Source organism: Babylonia areolata, chromosome 1, assembly GCF_041734735.1.
Source record: "Babylonia areolata isolate BAREFJ2019XMU chromosome 1, ASM4173473v1, whole genome shotgun sequence".
NCBI lineage: Eukaryota > Metazoa > Mollusca > Gastropoda > Neogastropoda > Buccinidae > Babylonia > Babylonia areolata.
This window is the reverse complement of record NC_134876.1, coordinates 30090175-30111677: the sequence shown is the minus strand read 5'-3', so window position 1 is coordinate 30111677 and position 21503 is coordinate 30090175. Positions and strand designations below refer to the sequence as shown.

The 21503-nt window shown below is 37.3% G+C and overlaps 3 protein-coding genes across 3 annotated transcripts in view; 1 reads left to right on the top strand and 2 right to left on the bottom strand.

Moving 5' to 3' along the window:
• Window positions 1-6993, top strand: part of LOC143281620 (dynein axonemal heavy chain 3-like) — a 101366-nt gene extending 94373 nt beyond the window's left edge. The window contains 1 exon segment of the mRNA XM_076586869.1: window positions 673-6993. Within this exon segment, the coding sequence (XP_076442984.1) occupies window positions 673-879 (207 nt within the window). The 3' untranslated portion in view covers window positions 880-6993.
• LOC143281629 (UPAR/Ly6 domain-containing protein crok-like) lies at window positions 4030-11957 on the bottom strand. Its single transcript, XM_076586878.1, has 4 exons — window positions 11805-11957; window positions 9551-9712; window positions 8631-8681; window positions 4030-8139 (listed from the first exon to the last, which is right to left on the bottom strand). The coding sequence occupies exons 1-4, from the start codon at window positions 11860-11862 to the stop codon at window positions 7799-7801; spliced, it is 612 nt and encodes a 203-aa protein (XP_076442993.1). The 5' UTR covers window positions 11863-11957; the 3' UTR covers window positions 4030-7798.
• Window positions 11958-15180: 3223 nt separating this feature from the next.
• Window positions 15181-20077, bottom strand: LOC143281611 (UPAR/Ly6 domain-containing protein crok-like). Its single transcript, XM_076586860.1, has 3 exons — window positions 19941-20077; window positions 18940-19080; window positions 15181-18167 (listed from the first exon to the last, which is right to left on the bottom strand). The coding sequence occupies exons 1-3, from the start codon at window positions 19999-20001 to the stop codon at window positions 17911-17913; spliced, it is 459 nt and encodes a 152-aa protein (XP_076442975.1). The 5' UTR covers window positions 20002-20077; the 3' UTR covers window positions 15181-17910.
• Window positions 20078-21503: the final 1426 nt, after the last annotated feature.

Here is a 21503-nt window from a genome sequence, read left to right as displayed (position 1 = left end):
CCAACGACAATTGCTTATTGGTTATAATAAGAAAAGTAGTATGCTTTGTTATAAATATGCATCTTTGTTAGCTGTTTTGAATGAATTTTGTATCCTTAAAAAAAAAATCTTTGTTAGCGGTTTTGAATGAATATCTATCCTTTAAAAAAAAAACCCACTCTATATGTTATTTCATAATTTTGTGTCGTAAAAAAAGAATAACCAGTACAGTTTGTTCTTACAGATTTGTTTTTCTGTTTAATATCATTGTGTATCTTGAATTCTCTTTAATCACCTGTTCTGTATAATATAATCTTATATTTTGGAAGAAAAAAAAAAGAAAGAAAAAGAAGAAAGAATAACCAGTACACTTTTATTAAATCATACATCTTAGTTACTTTTGAATATTATTTTCTGTCTTTTAAAAGAAAAATTACCTGCACAGATTTTCTTATGCATCTTTGTTTGCTGTTTAATATCACTTTAATTCAGTGTAGTATTTCCTGGTTATCGTTGATAAAGAACAGGCCTTCCTCAAGTCCTTTTTTTTTTAGCCTTTTTAAATCTGATTTGATTTGATTTGATATGGATACTCATGAAACACCTATCCTCGGTCGGAGACCAAGCTCTAAGCACTGATTCTCCCCTGCATTCAAAAATGTGCTGCCAGTCCCTTGACTCAAGCTTTTCCAGATCTGGCTCAAGCCGAACCGCAGGGACCAGTTCACGGAGAAGCCTCACTACCTGTGCCCCGTGTACAAGACGTCAGCACGTCGTGGAGTGCTGTCCACCACCGGCCACTCCACCAACTTTGTGCTCATGATCAGGCTGCCCTCCGACAAGCCCCAGTCCCACTGGATCAACCGCGGTGTTGCCGCCCTCTGTCAGCTGGACGATTGAGTTGTCGTCGGGGAAGAGAGTTGTTTCCCTTGCGGTGGTGGTGCCTCACGCTCTCACTTCTTCACCTGGGATTCCGTGCTGTTTGTTCGCTCCTGCTGTACTGTTGTTGTTTTTTTGCGGTGAAGTGCGGGTGTTTTTTTTGGTTTTTTTTCTTGTTTTGTTTTTTCTGTGATTCCGTTGAATTTCCTTGTGTGCCTTTTTATTTGTGGTTTTTGCTGCTGCTGTCGGCTTGTTTGATTGTGGTTGTCGTTTTTTTTAATCTTGGAGTTGTTATTCTTCCTTGTCCATACTGCCCGCTCCTCACCAATCGTCCTCCCTTCTGCCTGAGGTAACGTTATGGATTGTTATCCATTGATAAACTGTATGAGTGTATTCCGATTTCCTCTGTGGTTTTTTTTTTTTTGTTGTTTGTTTTTTTGTGTGTTTTTTTGCATTATAGGTCTTCTCCCCTGAGGATCTTGTGTTCTTACTGTTGATAAGTTTTTGGTGTTGCTGTTCTGATTTGCCTTGCCATCTTATTATGCTTCTGTTGTTATCATGTCTTGTCAGATTGATGGGTAGGTTACAGTGCCTTAGTATAACTTATGTCATGTTATATTTCTGGTCCCAGTCTAAATGCTGTGACCTTCCCCCTCCCCCTTTGCCTCTCCCGCCCCCCCCTGCCCCCTCGCCCCCCCCCTCCCCCAGGCCTTGTACTTCTTCTTCCTTAGTGATATTGCTGCTGCTGTTATCAGGCAGGATGGCTGTCTTTCCAGGTTCGTTTGGAGTATCAGTTCATCATATTTTATTTGTAGTGTTATTATAATTGACTGATTTTTTGTCGTGTCATGTTTGGGAATAAAGTCTCTTTAACTTTCTGCAGTTCTTTGGCATCTCATTTCCCCTTCTTATTTAAATTTTCTGCGCTTTGTTTCCTCCATTTAGTGGTTTGTTGTACTTTCGAAACTGTTTTGTTGTGTATTCAAGACTGAACCAGACTGCTGGTGAATCTTAGGATACAGGTTTATTCATTGCTGGCATAAAACTGGAACTGTCAGAACATTATGAAGTGGACACTTGTCAGTAATGTGTTTTCCTCCAGTGAATAAACTATAGGTCGCATTTAACATGATGTGCTGTTAAAGGATGAAGTGATCAAGACATTTAAGTTTAATTTTCATCCTTTTAACACATTGAAAATGTTTATGGTTGTGAATGTGAGGTTTCAATCATGTTTGATTTGATTATGGATTATGTTGCTTGAAGAGTATATCATAGCCATATTTGAAAGATAAATACAAAAAACTTGAACAAGATTTGTCCTGCTGTGTATTTACTTGTAGGTAATGATCATGGATTGGTAGTTTTCTGGTTTAATCTCTTTTTTTTTTAAATCTCTTTTTTTTTCTTTCATTTTTATGTAGCTCAAAATTAACATGATTTATGCTGATAAATGTGTCACTTTCACATGTGGATAAAGGTTATCAAATACACCAAGGAACTACCAAACTGAAACGGAATCTTATGTATTGTGGTTTCTTTTGTAAATAGAAAACGACATCTGTTGTTTAAAATTTTGAATAAAAAATGTAGGGGTCAGTTCATCAGCCATGTTGACTGGTGCTGTCTCCTTCAGTGACCGTGAGAAGTTGAGACATCAGTTGACTGCGAATGGGACTTTTTTAAATTTTGTATTTTCATCCATTTGTGCACGCACGTGCACACCCACACGTGTGTGCGCGCGCGCACACACACACACACACACTTGCATAACACTCACACGTTTAATTATTTTGTTCTTAAACCAAACTTGTACATAAATTTGAAACTATGTTGACCAGCTGGGACTTTCATAAAAAAAAAGTTTTTTTTCTTGTTTTGAGTTGTGCTTTTTACTTTGAAAATGTTTGGTGTGATACTGTATACTAGTCCAGTGTGTATGTCATTTATGTAATTGTGGTAGCCAGTATATATATTTTTTATTGTGTACAATTATGTATACCATGTATATATATATACATTTTTTGTGTGCCTAATATGTACATGCCCTGCATAATTTGGTGTAAATTTAAAAGGTCCTCATCTCACATTGCAGCAATAACAGATCCACATTAAGTTCAACAGTGGAGACTTGAAACTTCAGATTTTGTCCCATGGTATAAAAAGTTTAATTATATTCCAGCTGTTACACTGTAAATACGGGTAAAGTATGACCAATTCAATCAGATGAAAACAACCCAATTATGAAATTGAATGTAAAGAGATGGGCCATTTCTTCCTTTTCTTTGAGGCAGAAAGAAGTAACAGGGTGAACAGAATACGTTGTTTTGAACATGCAGTATTTTCCGTTCGGTATGTTTTCGCTGTGATAATTTTTATGTCACATTTCCAAGAAAGTTCTTGAATGTTATCACAAAGTTGAAGTTCAGTGGTTATGTTTTGTTGGTAATACTCTGTTGTCTGTTCTTGTCTTAGTTGGATCCAGTTAATATTTGTTTTAACTCACACTGCTAAATTAATCTTTGTTTACTTTTGATGCTTGTTTTTGATTTATTCTGCTTTGTACTTTTTTTTTTCACTCTGTGAATTGAAACCCATATGTTACACTTTCATGGTTTCTGTCATCATTTTAAGGCATAAGCTGACATCAGTACTGACAGTTTTAATATTTTCAGATTTTTAATGAGACTGCTGAGCCTTTCAGAGACGTTTTTTTTTTTCCTTCTTACTGCTGAGTGGTTTCTCTGCTGCTGAATTAGAAACCTTTAACATATTTATATATACATGCTGAATTTCTACATGACCAGTCTCTCTGCTGGTAATGCACTTTATGTATATATACTGACGTGTTTACTGGAATGTAGCACCAACTGTGATAACTTTCAAAGGGGGTGGGTGGGGGGTTGGAGATATAGTTTAACATTTGTGTGTTGCCATTGGTTTGTGAATATGTTTACAAATATTCTGCAGAAAATAAATGCAAGTTGAGCAACTTGAAAGATTGAAACTTTTCCTGATGTATGTTTGTTTTGGGGTTCTTACTGAACATTTGCAAATTGTACATATATGTCCAGGACCTTGTAAGCTTTTTTATGTCTGCATTGTACTGTGTGTGTGTGTGTGTGTGTGTGTGTGTTTCAAATTTTCTGCCACATGACACATCAAGCGCAATAAAAAAAGAACAAATTTTATTTGAAAATAACATTCAACTGCATGAATTTAACAAATCTTATATGGAATGTATTATTACTGGACAGAGCAGAAACGTGCTTGGTTACAAACATCTGCGGCTCGATACAAGAAGATATATATATATACAGGAAAATAGCTTTGATATGATAACTATTCTGTATGAGTAATGCAGTCTGCTCACAGGAATGTTGTTACTGTCAGAGCAGGAACTTTAAAAGAAGCATGGACTTATAAAGACATGGAATCTTTTACCACATTGTTAAAAACGAGCACTGAAAAAAAAAATCCATGATGTGGAATGGAAATGAATATGTTCAATTTGCTATCATTTAGAATAAATATATCAGATGTTCAAAACATTAGATAGTATGAACTTTAAAGCAGACAAGTGACTGAAGGACTGAATGTGACACACTGTAATTAGTATCGATGCACTTTGTTTTCTCAGGCCTATGATGGCAATGCCTGTATAATGGTAGCACAAACATCATGAATATGCCTTCCTTTTTTTCCCCCTCACTGGGAAACAGATAGTTATCATTGTACCATGCCTTTTATCAAATATTGATCTCAAACGTGTCATACTTAGCTCATGTGAAGATGGGCATTTTAATGTGTCACATGTGATCAGGCACTGACCTCAAAAGAGAAGACGGTTATAAAACAGCATGTGATTTCAAAACATTACCAACACTTTCTTTTCACGTGAATATACTGTCCATGGCAGCCAAATTGACAATGCTGAAAAGAGTTCAGTGTGCACTCCATCATATTCATATTTAATTTTTACTCGCAAACAGCAAAGAACTGGACTGTTATTCGTTTTACAAAAAGATCATTTTTGCAACAAAAGTCAACAATGCATTATTAGCTGTCACAGTCACAGGTAGTGGCTATTCAGGTGTTGATAGTCATTACAAAAATTACATTTTTTTTTTTTATAGAATGCACAGTGTGAAAGTGTGACAGGCAACAGGGTTGTCAAAACAACTGGATGGACTGTTCTGAAGGTAGCCAAACAACATCTTTACCGGCTCGGATTTGGGTCTAATTCATCAAAGTAACAGAAATGCCAATGCTGCCACAACAAGGCTTTAACTGGACAGAGGACAATGCATAGAAAGAAGAAAATATAACACAAAGATTTCAACAAGGGAATGATAACCATCTTATGACTCTGGAAATCACAACAACGCTCAATGACTTACTACTGTAAGTCTCTTTCTCTTTGCCTTGCCCACTTGTGTTTCTTTTCAAGGAATCTCTCTTCACCTTTCTGACTCATGTTTCTGGCCAGGGAATCTCTTTATCCTTTCCTTTGCACTCACATTTCATGTTGAGGAATCTCTCACATTTCTTGTCAAGGAATCTTTGCCTTTCTCACTGTTAAGGCATTCATCTTTTTTTTCTTCTTCTTCTTTTCCCCCCTTACCCACCAATTGGTGCAGCATTTAGCATCATGATAGGCTGATGACTGGGTGGCTGTAGGTCTGAGGTCCCCATTATCAGTCCAAATATCATTGCATGTTTTTTTTTTTTTCATTCTTTTTTGTTGTCCCGATTCTTAAACTTCCACATGGTCGAGTCTTATGCCATTGGCTCAAACGGGAAAGATTGGGTGCACAAGTTGAGTGGTCTTCATCCTCTGAGTACCACTCAGATGTTGTCGTTTTTTTTCTTTTGACCATCGACACTGCATGTAATTGTATCTGCCAGGCGTCTTATCTTCTGTACCATGGTTGGTGCCATCTTTTAAGATGAAAGCCAGCCAGACTACACGGCCACTGTCAGGCAGCCAATACAGATCTTCATGATCTCCATGTGATTATGATCCTCAATCTTACCGCTCATTTTAAAGTGAAGAAATATATATCGCCAACTCTATGTTTCTCACAGAGTCTATGGAATATTGGAAATGAAAAAAAATAAGAACCATACAAAAAAAAAAACAAAAAAAAATCAACACACACCTAATTGGGATAATTGCTATGGTGACAAAGCACTAACCTATTCAGCTTTCTCCAAGAACCATCCCCAAATGGTTTGCTAGTGGGTTTGAACTTTCAAGAGACAGAACAAATTTTGGTTGGGAAATTATGTAGATATCAGAACAATCTAAAAATGCAATTAGTACCTATTCATCATATCTGTTGAGGCACCATTTTAAACTTTTAACCATGTCAGTCATATAAAATAGAAATTCAGAAACAAGAAAACTTATGATGCACTACACAAATAAAATGATGAAACAAAAATAAAGATGTGAATAAAAACATAAGAATTATCATTTCAATAATTTGAATAAAGGTGATTTCATTGAACATTTGGTAATGTGTCAAGTTTTGTGTGGCAAATTGTGATACAAAAGGTTTCTGACAGAGAAAACAAGACTTACAGATCACAACCCAATGTTAAAAATGTCATGTAGAATGTTATTACTATACAATCAATACATAATCTAAGGATCAACTATCATAGAACAAAAAATATACAACTTATCAAACCAGATACACAACTTACACCAAAAATCCAGAAAAATCAAACTCAACAGGACAGAAAAACAAAATTTACAAAAACCAGATATAGTGCACACTACAAAAAAAACAACAACAAAAAACTAAATGAAATGCTCATGATACCAGTTCAAAGTTTTCCAATTAACATGCACCAAGCTATTTACAAAGAGCAAAGTCTCGAAAATACCATTATATTACAATTTGATATGTATGATATATTGGCTGGGCTTTCTTGATAAGTAAAGACCCATTGGTTTTGACTGTTGTCCAGTCCACTCGCTGATTCACGCCATTTTCGTAATTTAGGTCTTCCTCTCTGTTTCTCTCCATTTTCTTTTAACACATACCAGTACACAGCACACAGTCAACATGTATACACACATACTCACTCACACACACACACGCACACACACACACACACACACACTCACACAATAGCACATTCGTAAAGTGATAAATCCATACTCATTTTCACATATTGAATGAAAACATTTTTGCACACGCCACACCCACACACAGTGACACACTCTCATACATTGAAACATACAGTGACACACACACAGTGACAAGCACACACACACACACACACACACACACACACACAGTGACAAGCACACACACACACACACACAGTGACAAGCACACACACACACACACACACACACACACACACACACACACACAGAGTGACAAATACAAACAAACACACACACTTGCATGCACACAGATTTGCAGTAGCAAATATGCAACAACAACAAAACAGAATTTTATAACAAGGAACTGGATGTTCATTTGCTAGATATGAAAATTATTGTGTTTCCCCAAACACACCTTTATATGTTCCCAGAGCTACAAAAGGGGTCTGACATCTCTGACACTTCATACACTGACAAAAAAAGGAGAGTTAATTTATTTTTCATTGTTAGAAATAGAATGCTGATGATTTCTTTTGAAAAAATTAAAAAGAAGTAAAAAGGCTTGGGTCAACAGAACCGTAGAAAATAGTAACCAAGGACACCTCAATTGTTTTGTTTAATTTATATACACCAATGTTTTGTTTGACACTGGTCTATACCCTCATTCTACTGAAAAGGAAAATTGCATCTTAAAGGGGAAATTGAATATACTTCCCCTGGATGGAAAACAAGAGGAAACAATATCACAAAGCTCATTTACTGAAGCAAATGGATACTTTAAGAAACAAAAGTAACTCCATATCCAAATCATCACGGTTAAAAGAAAACATGGCTTGCTTTCTTTTTTCTCTCCATTTTTTTTCCACCACAACTCAACTGAAACCTGGATACATTCATGAAACTTAACCACAATACATTAGCTGAAACAGGAAAAAAAAAACAGAAGAAAAGAGCTTCATTGTTGCATATTACGATATAGATAGATAGATCACGCACAAAGCAACGTGTTGTAGACGAGGCCAGAAGAACAAGGATGCCAGAAAGTACAGACATCGAGAGAAGGCTGGCACTGTTACATCCATCCCTGTCCTCACAATAGCAGGTCTCTCGGAACACGCCTGTGTAGTCCCAGGTCCACCGGCACCCCCACGCCACACCTGTTGGAACATCAGACATCTCATCATGCTGAATTTTGCACCAGGGTATACACACATAAAACGACTGTGTTTTTGTTTGATAGAGAAGTTCACAATGAAGAATATCACCTTGCAACATTCTGAGACAATGAATTTGTTCTTGCGATCATCTGAATGTTCACAATGCTTGTGTGTATACATGTGTGTGTGTGTGTGTGTGTGTGTGTGTGTGTGTGTGTGTGTGTGTGTGTGTGTGTTTGGTTGTGCGTGAATGCATATGCATGTTTGTGTGAGTTAACATCTGTCTACGCACATAGAAAATAGCATGAAGACTTCATAATCATTTTGCAGAAGCACACACATAGCTCTCGAAAACCCAACCCTATGCAAAATGCATGATTATTTCAATATGATTATATCAAGATTTCCCACACAAAAAGTCATGTTTAAATCAAACGACAGACTCCCAAGCCATGCCCAAGGAATGTAAAGCATAAAAATTATATTCTTACCGAAGTCTGTCCTCGATCCACACCGTCTGGTTGTTTTCTGCCAACCGCCCCCTGAAAATTTAACATAAACTATGAAAAACTACTGTTTCTTAAAAATCATATGTGATACGTTTTTTTTTTTTTAAATCTCAAGAAATCCCTGTTGTTACCAAATGCCCTCTTTATTGAAAACAGGCTTTGATAAAATTTTAAAAACAAAACAAAAACGTAAGTTAATTCATTTTCTAAATGGTTACAAATCACAATTCCAGACTACAAAAGGGAAACTTATACAAAGATACAGTATCAACCCAGTTTCAGAGGTCGCTGTTATATCCAGCATTTTCAGAATGTTCAAAAAAATAATTAAAACCGTTATGGACATCTACCCAAGGTTCTGTCAAGTTAATGTCAAGACTGCGTAGCAGTTAAAGAAGAAGCAAACATCATAATTACGTTTGCTTGAATGCCTTTACTTAGCTGTTGCAACAAATAAAAATAAAAAGGAAAAAAGATATCATATTGATAATGTTCTAAATCCTTTATGAATCAGTAAATGGGACTTTAACAGAATCATTATCATTCATATTTATTCTATTTGATTTCCATAAATAAATAAATAAATACTTTAATTTCTATTCTAGGTACATAGTGATAATAAATCAACAACAAAGAGACAGAGACAGGTGGACAGACAGAAAAAAAAAGTTATTTTGACTTATAAACTTTAAAAAAAAAGAGATAGAAAAAAAAGTTTAAATACGTCTTTCATAATAATTTTTACCAGCAGCTCCCAGTCGGAGATCATTTACTGCAGTCTCCTGTAGTAATTCACAGTAACTATCAACACTCGAGAATTTTTTTTTCCCCTCAACCGACTCTGTGCAGCTGTTATTGCATCTGAAAATGAAACACTGAAACATCTGAAAATCAACACTTACACCCAGGGCTCTCCTGGTAAACCTTCATGCAGAACTGGCCAGGGACATGGGCCTCAAAACTGTTGCACTCCACCACAGCATTCTTGGTGGTGTCAAAGGCCTCCTCCGAAGGGCAGGTGATGTCTTCATTGCTGTCACACTGGTAACACTGGATGGCAGCACCTGAACATCAAAAGCATTCAAAACATGTTGTATATATATATAATTCTAAATCATAAATATTCTTCTCGAGAGAGTAAGGTGATGTCTTCATTGCTGTCACGCTGGTAAGATTGGATGGCAGCACCTTAACATCAAAAGCATTGAAAACATGTTGCATTTATATTTTTTTAAATTACAAATATTCTTCTTGAGAGGAGCAGGTGATGTCTTCATTGCTGTCACTGTGGTAACACTGGATGACAGCACCTGAACATCAAAAACATTCAAAACATGTTGTGTATATATATATATATATATATATTAATCATAAGATAAATATTCTTCTCGACAGGGGCAGGTGATGTCTTCATTGCTGTCACACTTGTAACACTAGATGGCAGAACCCGAACATCAGAAGCATTGAATACATGTTGGATTTTTATTATTAATCATCTTCTCATTGGTTTAAATACTTGTTTATGATTTATTACAAGGTGATTAAGACATGTTCACATTCATTCATATCACAACACATGCTCACAAAAAACAGTAGGTATGAGGTGTGACGAAGGGGTGGAGGTGGAGGTGGAGGGTTGGGGGACAAGGAGTTGAGAGAGAATGAGAATTAAACGATGGACTGTTGGGATGTTCAGTGCAGGAGGCAATTACAGTGACATCATATAAATGTGTATTGTTGCATTACACTGTATAGTTTAGTAAAAGTAGAATTTCATTTCCAGCATGAATGCAGCCATTCATTCTGAATGCCAAATATATTCTATTTTTGGCTTTCATCCCTGCCATACATTACACATGTCCACAACATTTCCAGTCTCTTTTGCTGCTATTCCCATCATTCATGATACCATCAACACTGGAGTCTATTTTGTCATCTCTTGTGTTGCTTGTAATCAGTAAATCATCTTGGACACTTTATGAGAAAAAAAAAAGAAAAAAAAAAGAAGTAAAAATAAGCTTGAAGGGACGCAATCTATTTCGTATTTCTGCATCCAGTTCAAATAAAAATACGTTGTTGTCTCCCTTATTTCCGTGTTCCTTCTTCTTTCGCGATCATTGTATTGATGGTGAATCAATTATTTTGCTTTCATGGTAAAGTAGGCTTTTGTTTTTAATTTTGATATCAGCTACTCAAGAAACAGTTATTTAAAATGGTTACAATAATAAAACACCATCACAATTTCTTGACTGGCATGCCTGTTCGTTCTGAACATTCTCAAGTTAATTAGTTAATGATCCATCCATATCCCCCCCCCCTTTTTTATTTCTATTTTTATTATCATCATTAATAATCTTGGTTTTTAAATGCATCAAAACACACAAACACATTCTTTTGTTCAATATTCAAAAAGAACATGATAAGTCAGTCATTACCACTCAGATCCATTCTTGCCATTTCTTTTGAGAACTTTAAGCATCAGGAAACACCGTCCAAATTCAAATTGAAGTGTCTTGCAAAGTGTGTGTGTGTGTGTGTGTGTGTGTGTGTGTGTGTGTGTGTTAGACTTTACGTCCTCCTCTCCGTGATGGTGTGTCGTCGTGTAGTCGCATTGTCAGTGATGGTCAGGTGTGTGTGTGTGTGTGTGTGTGTGTGTGTGTGTGTGTGTGTGTGTGTGCGTGCGTGCGTGCGTGCGTGCGTGTGTGTGTGTGTGTGTGTGTGTGTGTGTAATCGCAAAGTTCTACTGATGATGTGAAATTCTCACTACCTGAGAACCCATCTAGCAATTGTCATCGTCTTAATTCTGAATGCACCACTAGTACAAGCTAAGTGATACACAGTCAGTGTCTAGCTAAGTGATACACAATCAGCGTCTATCAGTACCATCTTCAGACAGTCTAACTTCCACAAATTAAAGCGAAATAAAACAGGAGTCCCTGTCGACTCATTCTGAAGAAAGAACATCCTCAAGAATACGAGCCTGCGACAAAAAAGCAAAATACCGGAAGTGTTTGGAAACATTCGCACATTTTTACATCTTATGAACGTCTCATCAGCAGAATAGCGCGCCTGAAATCGGCTCACGAACATGTTTAAATATGACTTTTGAAAAACCTGACGTGACTTATGCCACCTCCCTACATACATGGAACTTACCCAGAGAAAAAAACGACAATAACGTGAAGACCGCCAGGTACTTCTCCGCGGACGCCATTGTGGCGTACCTCAGAAATGTGTCACCTCCGTCTTTGAAAGCGCCTCTTTCTCGCTGTCACACCTGTGATGACCCGATTCGAAGAGGGGCGCACAGGTGTGTCAATGTTTGGAACGAATAGTATTCTCTCAAGGAGCATATGTGATGTTTAAAATTGGTTTAGAATTTATAAGGGGTGGCTTTGATTTTTTTCACTTTTATGAAATTATTTTTCATTTTTGGGCTGCTGTCACTCTCAGCCTCAAGGGGCCTTGTCAGGGTTACGGTTTTCGTCGCTAGAAAACTGAACTGACCGTATCGTTCATCTCTGCAGGCAGCAAGACAGTGGTGTTTGTGCGTGCGCCGCTTTACTCCTCTCCTCCCCACTCACTCTGTGTGTGGGGTGGTGGGGTTGCCGGGGGTTCGCCGTGTGTTTTCCACAAAATTAAAATACCCTCTGGTCTAAACAATAATTGAATTTTCAGAAGACTGAATGTGCTTATTCTCAATCAAAAATCAAAAAACGAAAACAAAACACTGAAACAAACAAAAAAAAAAACCCCCAAAAACAAAAAAAAACAACAAAAACACACAAACAACAAACAACAACAAAAAAACAACAACCAAAAAAAACTTAAAAAAAAAAAAAAAAAAAAAAACAAACCAAAAAACGTTAAGGAAAAAATGGGCGAAAGTGACCTATCCAATTTTGAGACCAATAACCCCGTACTGAAGTAATTACGATTTCAAACAAAGGAAAAAACATATGCAGTCAGTTTATGCAGAACTTGCAACAAATAGTGTGTGTGTGTGTGTGTGTGTGTGTGTGTTTGCGCGCGTGCGCGCGCGCGCGCGCGTGTGTGTGTTTTAGTTATATGTAATGGTTTCTATTTTGAGATTTTAGTTCATTGCACTATGTTTGAAATTGTTGGATGGTTTATGTTGATTTTTCTTCATAAAGCTTTTGTACATGTTTGTGTTATACAACGTATCATATCATTCTTCCATAGTGATTATGTTTTTGCAGCAATTGTAAAGCTCCTTGAACGTTGGGAACTGCGGAAGCGCAATGTAAGTTTTCATACTGAACATTATCATTATTGACAAAAATTCTATACAGACTGATTGGATGGGCGAAGTGTACACGAGGGGTATATTCCGGCCAAGATCGAGGGATATGGCATGGCCTAGGCTGATTTAAACTCGGGGGTTAAACGAGCCTATAGGGTACTTCATATTCAGGGTATAAACTAGCCAGGTGTAGGTTTCGGCATGTTACACCTGGGATCAACACAATGACGCCATCACTGCTCAAGCCAAAAAGACCCATGGTTTTTCAATGTCAGCTCTACTGAACTGAAGGAGAGAAGGAGCATACCTCACCTTCGTGAGGCCTCACGATTCTTAAATATGCTGGCTCAGAATGAGAGGAACATTGACAATCTCGAAGCAGTACAGCGATGTGTTGAGTGCTTCGTCTTGAACCACTAAAACACCGTGCCATGATGGAACATCCTGGGTGGTGGATCCTTCGGAAGTGAAGAAAGAAAGCAAGGCTCACAATGGTTTGGCAGAACAAGCTGCAGCCTGTTACAACGCAGTCCCAAAGAAGACAATGATGAGCAGTTAGGGTTATCTTGTGTATACACTGCACCGGCACTTCTTTTTCTTCACTTGCACCATTAGGGAATGAAACATCAATGTGGATGAAGCAGCCTCCATTAAACACCACTCTTGACAGAATCCTGCTGCCAAGTATGGAGTGGAAACTGATTACCAGATCCCCCGATCCCCCTCCATCTCTACTTACACCATACCCTCTCACTACCCACACATGCCTACCCAACAATCCTCCTCTTTGTTTTGTTTTGCTTTGCTGTGGGAGTGGTGACTTGTGAGCCTGACACAGCATCAGGCTATGTTCAGGGCCGGCATTGGTCCTAGCTTGCTGGGAAGACAGCCAATAATTGGTAGCTTGCTGGCAGCTCCACATGCAGCTACTTCCATAACAGATAGGGAAAATATATAAGGTTAGGCAAGTTTTTTGGTTTTTTTCCCCCATTCACCTTGGGAAAATGCAGCATCTCTCCAAGTGAAAGTAGCCCCCCCATACCCCCCTGAAAACTGTTGCTTGTCCGCCGGTCACTTTCCGAGGTGCCGCTCTCAAGCACACATCGAGCGTGTCACACACACAGTCAGCTGCCGAATATTCTACTGCATTGTCTAATTCTCTTCTTCTTATCTTCTCATAACTATTGTAAATAAAACAATAGAAAAAACCTTTTGTGACTGGCCTCTTCATGTTTCTGGCCTGCATGCTGATCTTTTTATTATTATTTTTTTTTTTTTATCCTTTTACCTTCATACTCTTTAATTCAGTAAATCATCAGTAATTCTTTTGTACCATCCCCTTTATAATATATCACTTAGGTTCAAAACACGGCTACATGTACATATATATCAACTGATTGTAAAGGCCATTAAGTTCTGATACTGGAATGTCACCAGAAAGAACAATTCTGAGCGTGTGGAGCAGTGTTGGTATATAACATCTACTCATTGTGGTTGTATGTGTATAGAAACTTTGTGATACAAGTAGAAACATTATTTCATGATATAATTATATGCTGGCAAAGATTCACAAACTATTTTGGGGCAAGTTTGTACATTCATATTTAATCCATGTGTGGGGTGTGCTCAAGTCTGACCTTCACTTAATTGTAACATCAGGAGGAATTTGTGAGTCTGACCAACTTTACCCCACCACTTTGGCAGCCATACTCCGTTTTTGGGATTGTGCATGTTAGGTATGTATATGTTTCCATAACCAACTGCATATGAACATGGATCACGGGACTATTAACATGGATATTTGATCTTCTGCATGTGTACCTTCTGCCATCCATAATTCTGGTTTAATCATCCCTTGCCATGAAATCCCCATGCTCTCTGCTTGTTTGGTTTTGTGCATGAACAATACGAGACCAATGGAAGGAGGCAAGAATTATCACTGGAGTTTAAGTATAAATAATTAAACCAGAATTATATTTTGTACTTATTAGAAGATAGGAAAATACTTGGCATTCAGAGAAAAAGAGTTAATCATGTATAATAAGAGTTAATCTGGTATATTTCTAAACTTAGAATATAAATATTCATTAATGTGTTGAGTTAAATTTCATTTTTAAACTGAATGGTTTTGTGTAATTGCTTTTCATTTATTTCAGATGTGTCATAAATTAGTCAGAATTCATCATTTGAGCTGTGTTTATGCACACATAGTGACACAGGGCAACAAAAATGCTTGCACTCTGAATAACCTTCACAATCATACAAGAAAATGTTTATAAAATTTTTTTATTTCTGTAAAAGTGAACTATACATTTATTATACAATATACCAGCAATGAAAATTGAAATGGATTGATCAAATAATGAAAAAGTGATTAACTAAATGGAATTTCTACATCTTGCTCGCTGAACCGGTATGTCAAAAAACAAGAAGAAGTAATATTATCGCACGAAAATGACAGGATGTGAATACAACTTCATGTTTAGTTTGAATGCATCATATATCTATATGAAGAATGAATACACACTCATGCACACAGTCTCTCTTTTTTTCTTATGCATATATATCCATTTCCTTTCACACACTGAATGTGGATCAAAGCAACTGTGTTGCCACTGTAACTGGAATGAAATAATGAAAACAAAACAGCATGGAATTATATAAGTACATGTACATAAAAAAAAAACACCTTGGAGGAAATAATTGAAGTTAAGTTTTTTGAAAGAACTTGAACTATTTAAATAAGCAAAGACCCCACATACTTTCTCCCTACCTTTATCTTTGCAAACTATATTATTCTTTTTCCAACGGTAAATTCACACATTTTTTATTTTTATTTTTTTTATTCACTGAACTGAGAACAAGATCTGGTAGACAGAGAGAGAGAGAGAGAGAGGGGGAGGGAGAGGGGGGGGGGGGGGGTAATTGTGACATATATACAAAAAGGTCAAGTATGTACGAAGATCCAGGTAAGACAAATTACAAAAAAATAAGCGTACAAAGCATTCCTTGCTCTCGATTTTCCAACAAGAGAAAAAGAAGCGACATGTGCAGGTTATGGTATCCTTTCCAAACAAACATTATATTTTATACAAATCTTCTTCACCACAAATATGCAGATCATGGATATAACAGATGGATTTTCTTGATAAATATATCTCTGGAAAAATCATGGAATCTTGAAATAAATAAAAAATGGTGGGAGAGAAAAAACATCAACATGTGAACAGTTGCTGACATACAACAGAAAGAAAAAAAAAAGAGATTAAAACCCAACACACAGCAAAAAGAAATCATGTGACTAATGCAACATTTCGACTGGTCAGCCTCAGTTATCAGGTAATCATGTTATGCATTTACAGACACATACAAAGGAATGATCGAGGCAACATTCTAGTTTCTACTTCACTGCAGTTTTCTGGACAGAAATTAGTACCTGTAAATCTTAATTACTTGATGTCAAACATCACTTTGTAATCGATGTAATTCAGCCTTGAATTGGAAAAGCCAACAACAAGCACACACATATATTTTGTGTGTGTGTGCAAATATTACACACATGCAAGGACATTGTAGGAAGAGAGTCTGGGAAGTAAGGAGACACATAATGTATAAAGATTAGCATAAGAAACAACTGGTTTAACAAAGCAGAAACATGTTAACAATGCTGTTGCTTAGATTTTCCAAATACACAGATTATGTGTTCGTAAAAGACCAGTCAATAAAAAACATATAGTCTCAAATTTATTTTTCCAGGATATAACTGTCAAGATTTTACAGGATGATGGAATTTCAGATTCATAAAATACACACTTTTCATGAGATAATTCACTGAGGATTTGTTCTAGGATTTCAGTGAAGGCAATCAAAAAAAGTAATGTTGTAGTTAAGATTTTTTCAGCCTTCTGAATCTTCTTGAAAAAGATTTGCTTCAACAACACAGAAAAAAATAGTTATTTACAATTGAAGAAAATGAGTTTCCAGCTAAAATGTACAACCTCCTTGAAATGGCATCAACATTACAAGCACTGATGTACAAGATAGTTTTGTCTGGATTTGGTGAGCATGTTTGGAGATGTTCAGGGGTGTATGTGTGGATTTCTTCTTCTTGTTGCATGTCAAAACAACACCTACCCCCCTAGCATTCACCAGATTAGAACAGTCTGGCACATCTTGAGATTATATCAAAAACAAGTATTGTTGTACCCACTGCCTGGATTTTCTTAGCATATTTAGGGAGTGGTTGGGGGCGTTGAGGAGTGTATACATGTCTATCTGACTTTTTTTTATATTTTAGTTTCATTTCTTTTTTTAATTTTAATTCATTCATTACTGTTATTCTTTTAACATCACAAAGAATTGCATCCATTTACCGTAAACTGGCAAAAAGCACATGATGTCAAACTCTGTGGTGTTGGATTCTTTTTCAGTTGAGGGCTATCTGGCAGGGAGGAAGTGAGCACACAGTTAATCTGAAAGTGATTTTGATCTAAATGTTGTGCAACATTATATGTACCAGTAAAAGGCAGCATACTGGTAAATACATGCTGGGTCTGTGGCATCATTCTAAATCGCAGTTATACTGAACAAAAATTCAGAGACAGAATATCAAGGAGGATTTCTCAGAAAAAGAAATAGAAGGCCATGCATGATGAGGATCTGGTATGATCACAGACACTAATTTTAACTTTCGTCTTGCATAAAGACATCTGGATATTCTTTCTTCAAATAGAAAATGGTGGTGGGAGAAGAGGGAGGGGCCATGGGTGAGAGGAAAGGCGGAATGATAGAATATTCAAGTACTTATCCATGTTCTTGTTTGTATTCTTTTCTTCTTCTTCCCCCCCCCCCCCCCCCCCCCCGCTGTGTTCATTCTCCATCTTCATAACTGGACCAGATAAAAAAAAAAAAAAAAAAGCATCCAAGAATTTTCTTCTTCTTTGATATGATAAGGCAGCTCTACGTCAACAGCACTCCATGAAATGTAATCAAGTGCGATCACCTCCACGTCAGTATGTAAGGCATAAAACTTGCTATCAAAGTCACAACAAGTGGCAAAAACTGGTGGAAGCCTCCTGATGGCATCAGTGCTGGTGCAGAGTTGCAGCCGTCCTGGTTATCGCAGTGACAGTAACGCATGCGGACGTTGTAGGATCCATACCTCTCCTGACAATGACGGCCTTGGCGATCGCCAATCACCCCATCTGCTGCACACTGCCTGATGTAGCGTACGTCCCAGTGGTCATCAAGCCACACTGTGCAAGAAGGGCAGAGAGACAGAGGAGAGAAAATTAAGTCAAATGCACTGAATGACTGCATCAATTCTTTTCTTTTTTTTTTATTAAATTTTTAAAGGACTTTAATTTCAAACTGAAGCCCAACTGTCAAAAGAAAAAAGAGAGAGAGAGAAAAAAAGAAGGAAAAGCGCAGCAGCAACACACAAAACAAAGCAACTCTGTTTAACAACATACTACACTGCATATTACACTATGAACTGGAACAACTGTAACAATTCTCCTACATGCACAAACATAGCTTCAGCATCAATATCATCTGACTTGACTGATTGTGTGAAATGACTTCAAACTGAAGCTCACAGAAACAGGAAGGGTTTTGAACAATTTGACTAAACTGACAATTATGTTTCACTTTATTACACAATTCCTTGTTGTACTTGTAGCAATAACAATGACTGATCAATCTTAGAAACAATTAAAATAAACAATGATACAGTGAGTTTGTTTAATGACTGGGCAAAGATCTAACAAGATGTCAACATTCTCTCAACAGATTTCAAACATACAGAATATAAATACTTAGATAATATGGGATGCAACTTAATTTATTTGTAAACTCACAGAAATTTGAGTTCACATAACATTGAACATATAAAGTGCAATCACTACAACATGATCATTCATTTAACATGCGCCACAATAAACAGATTTTGATAAAATCAACTTTATTTGTAAAAAGGCTCTTTCTGAAAGCAGAAACATCCTTATAAATCAAAAGGCTTGTCCATACCTTCCTGCACCACTTTGCGACACATCCTGTAGCCATCTGGGCATCTGACAAGATGCTGGGTCACGTTATCAAACCAGTCGGCACAATCAGCTTGATGAAAGGAGTTGCAAACGAAACATTTGATGGGAACAATTGACGTGGCTGAAATGAAAAAAAGAGAAGAGCATATTCATGGTCACAAAGACATAACTGATATCAGCTTATACAGCTGAGTGTGTATATTATATAAATATTGAGGATAGTTTTCTGACACAAAATATGAGAGAGAGAGAGAGAGAGAGAGAGAGAACAAAGTTGTGTGTGTGTGTGTGTGTGTGTGTGTGTATGAGTGTGTGTGCGTGTGTGTATGAGTGTGTGTTTGTGTGTGTCTGATTCTTTATCAACACAGCTGATTAGTTTCACTATGAATTGCCAAACACAGAAACATTTTTCTTCCATGCTTTTAAATCAATTTCCTACATCGTGATATAAAATGTCTATCGGCCTGATACATAATACTTAATAGTGCTGGTGATATTTGTGTCGTTTTCAAACTTCATTTTAGCCGGACACAGACGATCTTTCGTCGCTGTTTTTCCTCCAAAAATATATCATTGCGTGTTGGACAATTCAAAAATAAAATCACCGCATTCATTCGTTCAGATCACTGGTCCAGTGTTCGCGGTGGAAAGAGATCGGAATTTACCCCCACTTAGATCAGTGATTTACCCCCTCCCCCCCCCCCCCCCCACACACACACCACATCTGAGATCCAAATTTAACCCGCTGGGACACTTGGTCTTTTAATACAAATATTTTTGGAATGTATTGTACTGTTCACCAGGTTTCGTGGGCACGACGCATGATATTTGAAGTTTTCGAGTCGAAATTGATAGTTGCAACAGTCATTTCCGCGTTCGTCATCCGTCCGCAAGTTAACATACTACGTCACGTTTGGTTAGGTTGACGCGCGACAGGACAGTTTTCTGTATCGTTAGCTAACAAAACACATCAATACACACCTGTATCCAGCAAGATGAAAGCTGTGCCGATGGCGACGAAAACTATTATTGCGGACTTCATTGCCGCAGTTCTCTCATTTCTCGTGTGTTGAACCCAAAGCTACCTCTCTTTGGTTTGGGACCCTTGCTGTGACAGTCCCGCGCTCACAGGTAAAAATAGGTCATTCGCAGGTGGAACAGCCACCGTGAGGCTCTGTTAGGGATGTCTCCGGTTGGGAGAAGTCAGGCGAAGTCAACACGTTGACATTCTGGGTGTTCTCGGGTCGTACATTTTCAACAAGTTTTGAAAGCACGTTGAAGTAGAAGAAGGAAAAGATGACGCACAATCTTAGAAACACATAGGGGTCTACCATCCTAGAAAGAGAGAGAGCTCTTAAAGGCTCGACTTGTTTTTCAATTAACCAATCAATTGATTATTCGTGTATATGTTTTTAATTTCATATTTCATTTTATTTTCCTTCAAGGCCTGACTGAACGCGTTAAGTTACCCAGCTGATGCGGTGTATGTAGCGCATATGGATTTTTCCGAACGCACTGACGCCTCCTTAAGTAATTGAACTGAACTGAACCATATAGCTCAACCTGTCTTCATGGGATTAACTTATCTTTATCATGTTCTTTATATACATTACTTGTGGGCCATAAGTGATTAAGTAATTACATTACTTGTGGGCCATACATGTGGGCCATTAAAAAATGCATTGTTTTTTCCATCCCCCCACCCCCTTCATTCTATTTAATTATCTGTCTGCTTACTTTTTCATTTAAAAAATGCATTCATTTAGTTTTAATTATCTATTTATTAATTTAATGATGTATCAGTTTACTTGTTTGTCCCTTTTTTTCCCCTCAAGGCCTAAATGCATTTGGTTACACTGCTAGTCAGGCATCTGCTTGGCAGATGTGGTGTAGAGTATATGGATTTTTCCAAACGCAGCGACGCCTCCTTGAGTAACTGAACTCAACTGAACTGTGGGTCATATAAGAACTACAAAAAACGAATGTGCCCTGCCAGGCCATTTCTGATCAAAACAAGCATGGAAGCCATCACCACATTAGAGTAGGCCTGCAAGTTATGCTGGTGTGATTTCCACACTCTTGTGTTCGCCCCTGATTCACACCGCCACCATGCTTCCTGTAAGTTTGATTGCTTATTTAGTTATTTTTTACATCTTTCATCAGAATAGATGGATAGAGAGATAAAGATGAGAGCTCAATTTCTTGTGCACATTATCTGTTTCCAGTAGATCTGCATATATCAAAGCCACATTTTATATGTGAATACACTAAGAGTCCCCCTTTCGGTTGGAGGAAAAAATCACAAACTGGACGCCCCTGTCAAACATAGCAGGCATGTTGTTGAAACATGAATTAAGTGCATATTGTAATGGTGGGAGTGACAAAAACATGTGGATATGTAAAACATCCTTCAGAAAAAAAAAAAAAGATATGTGGATGAGGATGCTGTTGCTACACTGGATACAATGATATGATGAAAGAGAATTATACTTTATGCTTACTTTCACAATATATCCTGCCACCAGCTAGATCAAAAGAGACACA

Bases quoted from the DNA above. Each gene is read 5' to 3' on its own strand.
- LOC143281629 (XM_076586878.1), bottom strand. From the start codon at position 11,862: ATGGCGTCCGCGGAGAAGTACCTGGCGGTCTTCACGTTATTGTCGTTT. The intron at 9,713-11,804 runs GTAAGTTCCATG...TTTGATGTTCAG, and splicing joins ATTGTCGTTTTTTTCTCTGG to GTGCTGCCATCCAGTGTTAC. The intron at 8,682-9,550 runs GTAAGTGTTGAT...TTAAATTTTCAG, and splicing joins TTACCAGGAGAGCCCTGGGT to GGGGCGGTTGGCAGAAAACA.
- LOC143281611 (XM_076586860.1), bottom strand. From the start codon at position 20,001: ATGAAGTCCGCAATAATAGTTTTCGTCGCCATCGGCACAGCTTTCATC. The intron at 19,081-19,940 runs GTGTGTATTGAT...TTTTCATTTCAG, and splicing joins TTTCATCTTGCTGGATACAG to CCACGTCAATTGTTCCCATC. The intron at 18,168-18,939 runs GTATGGACAAGC...CTTCTTGCACAG, and splicing joins TCGCAAAGTGGTGCAGGAAG to TGTGGCTTGATGACCACTGG.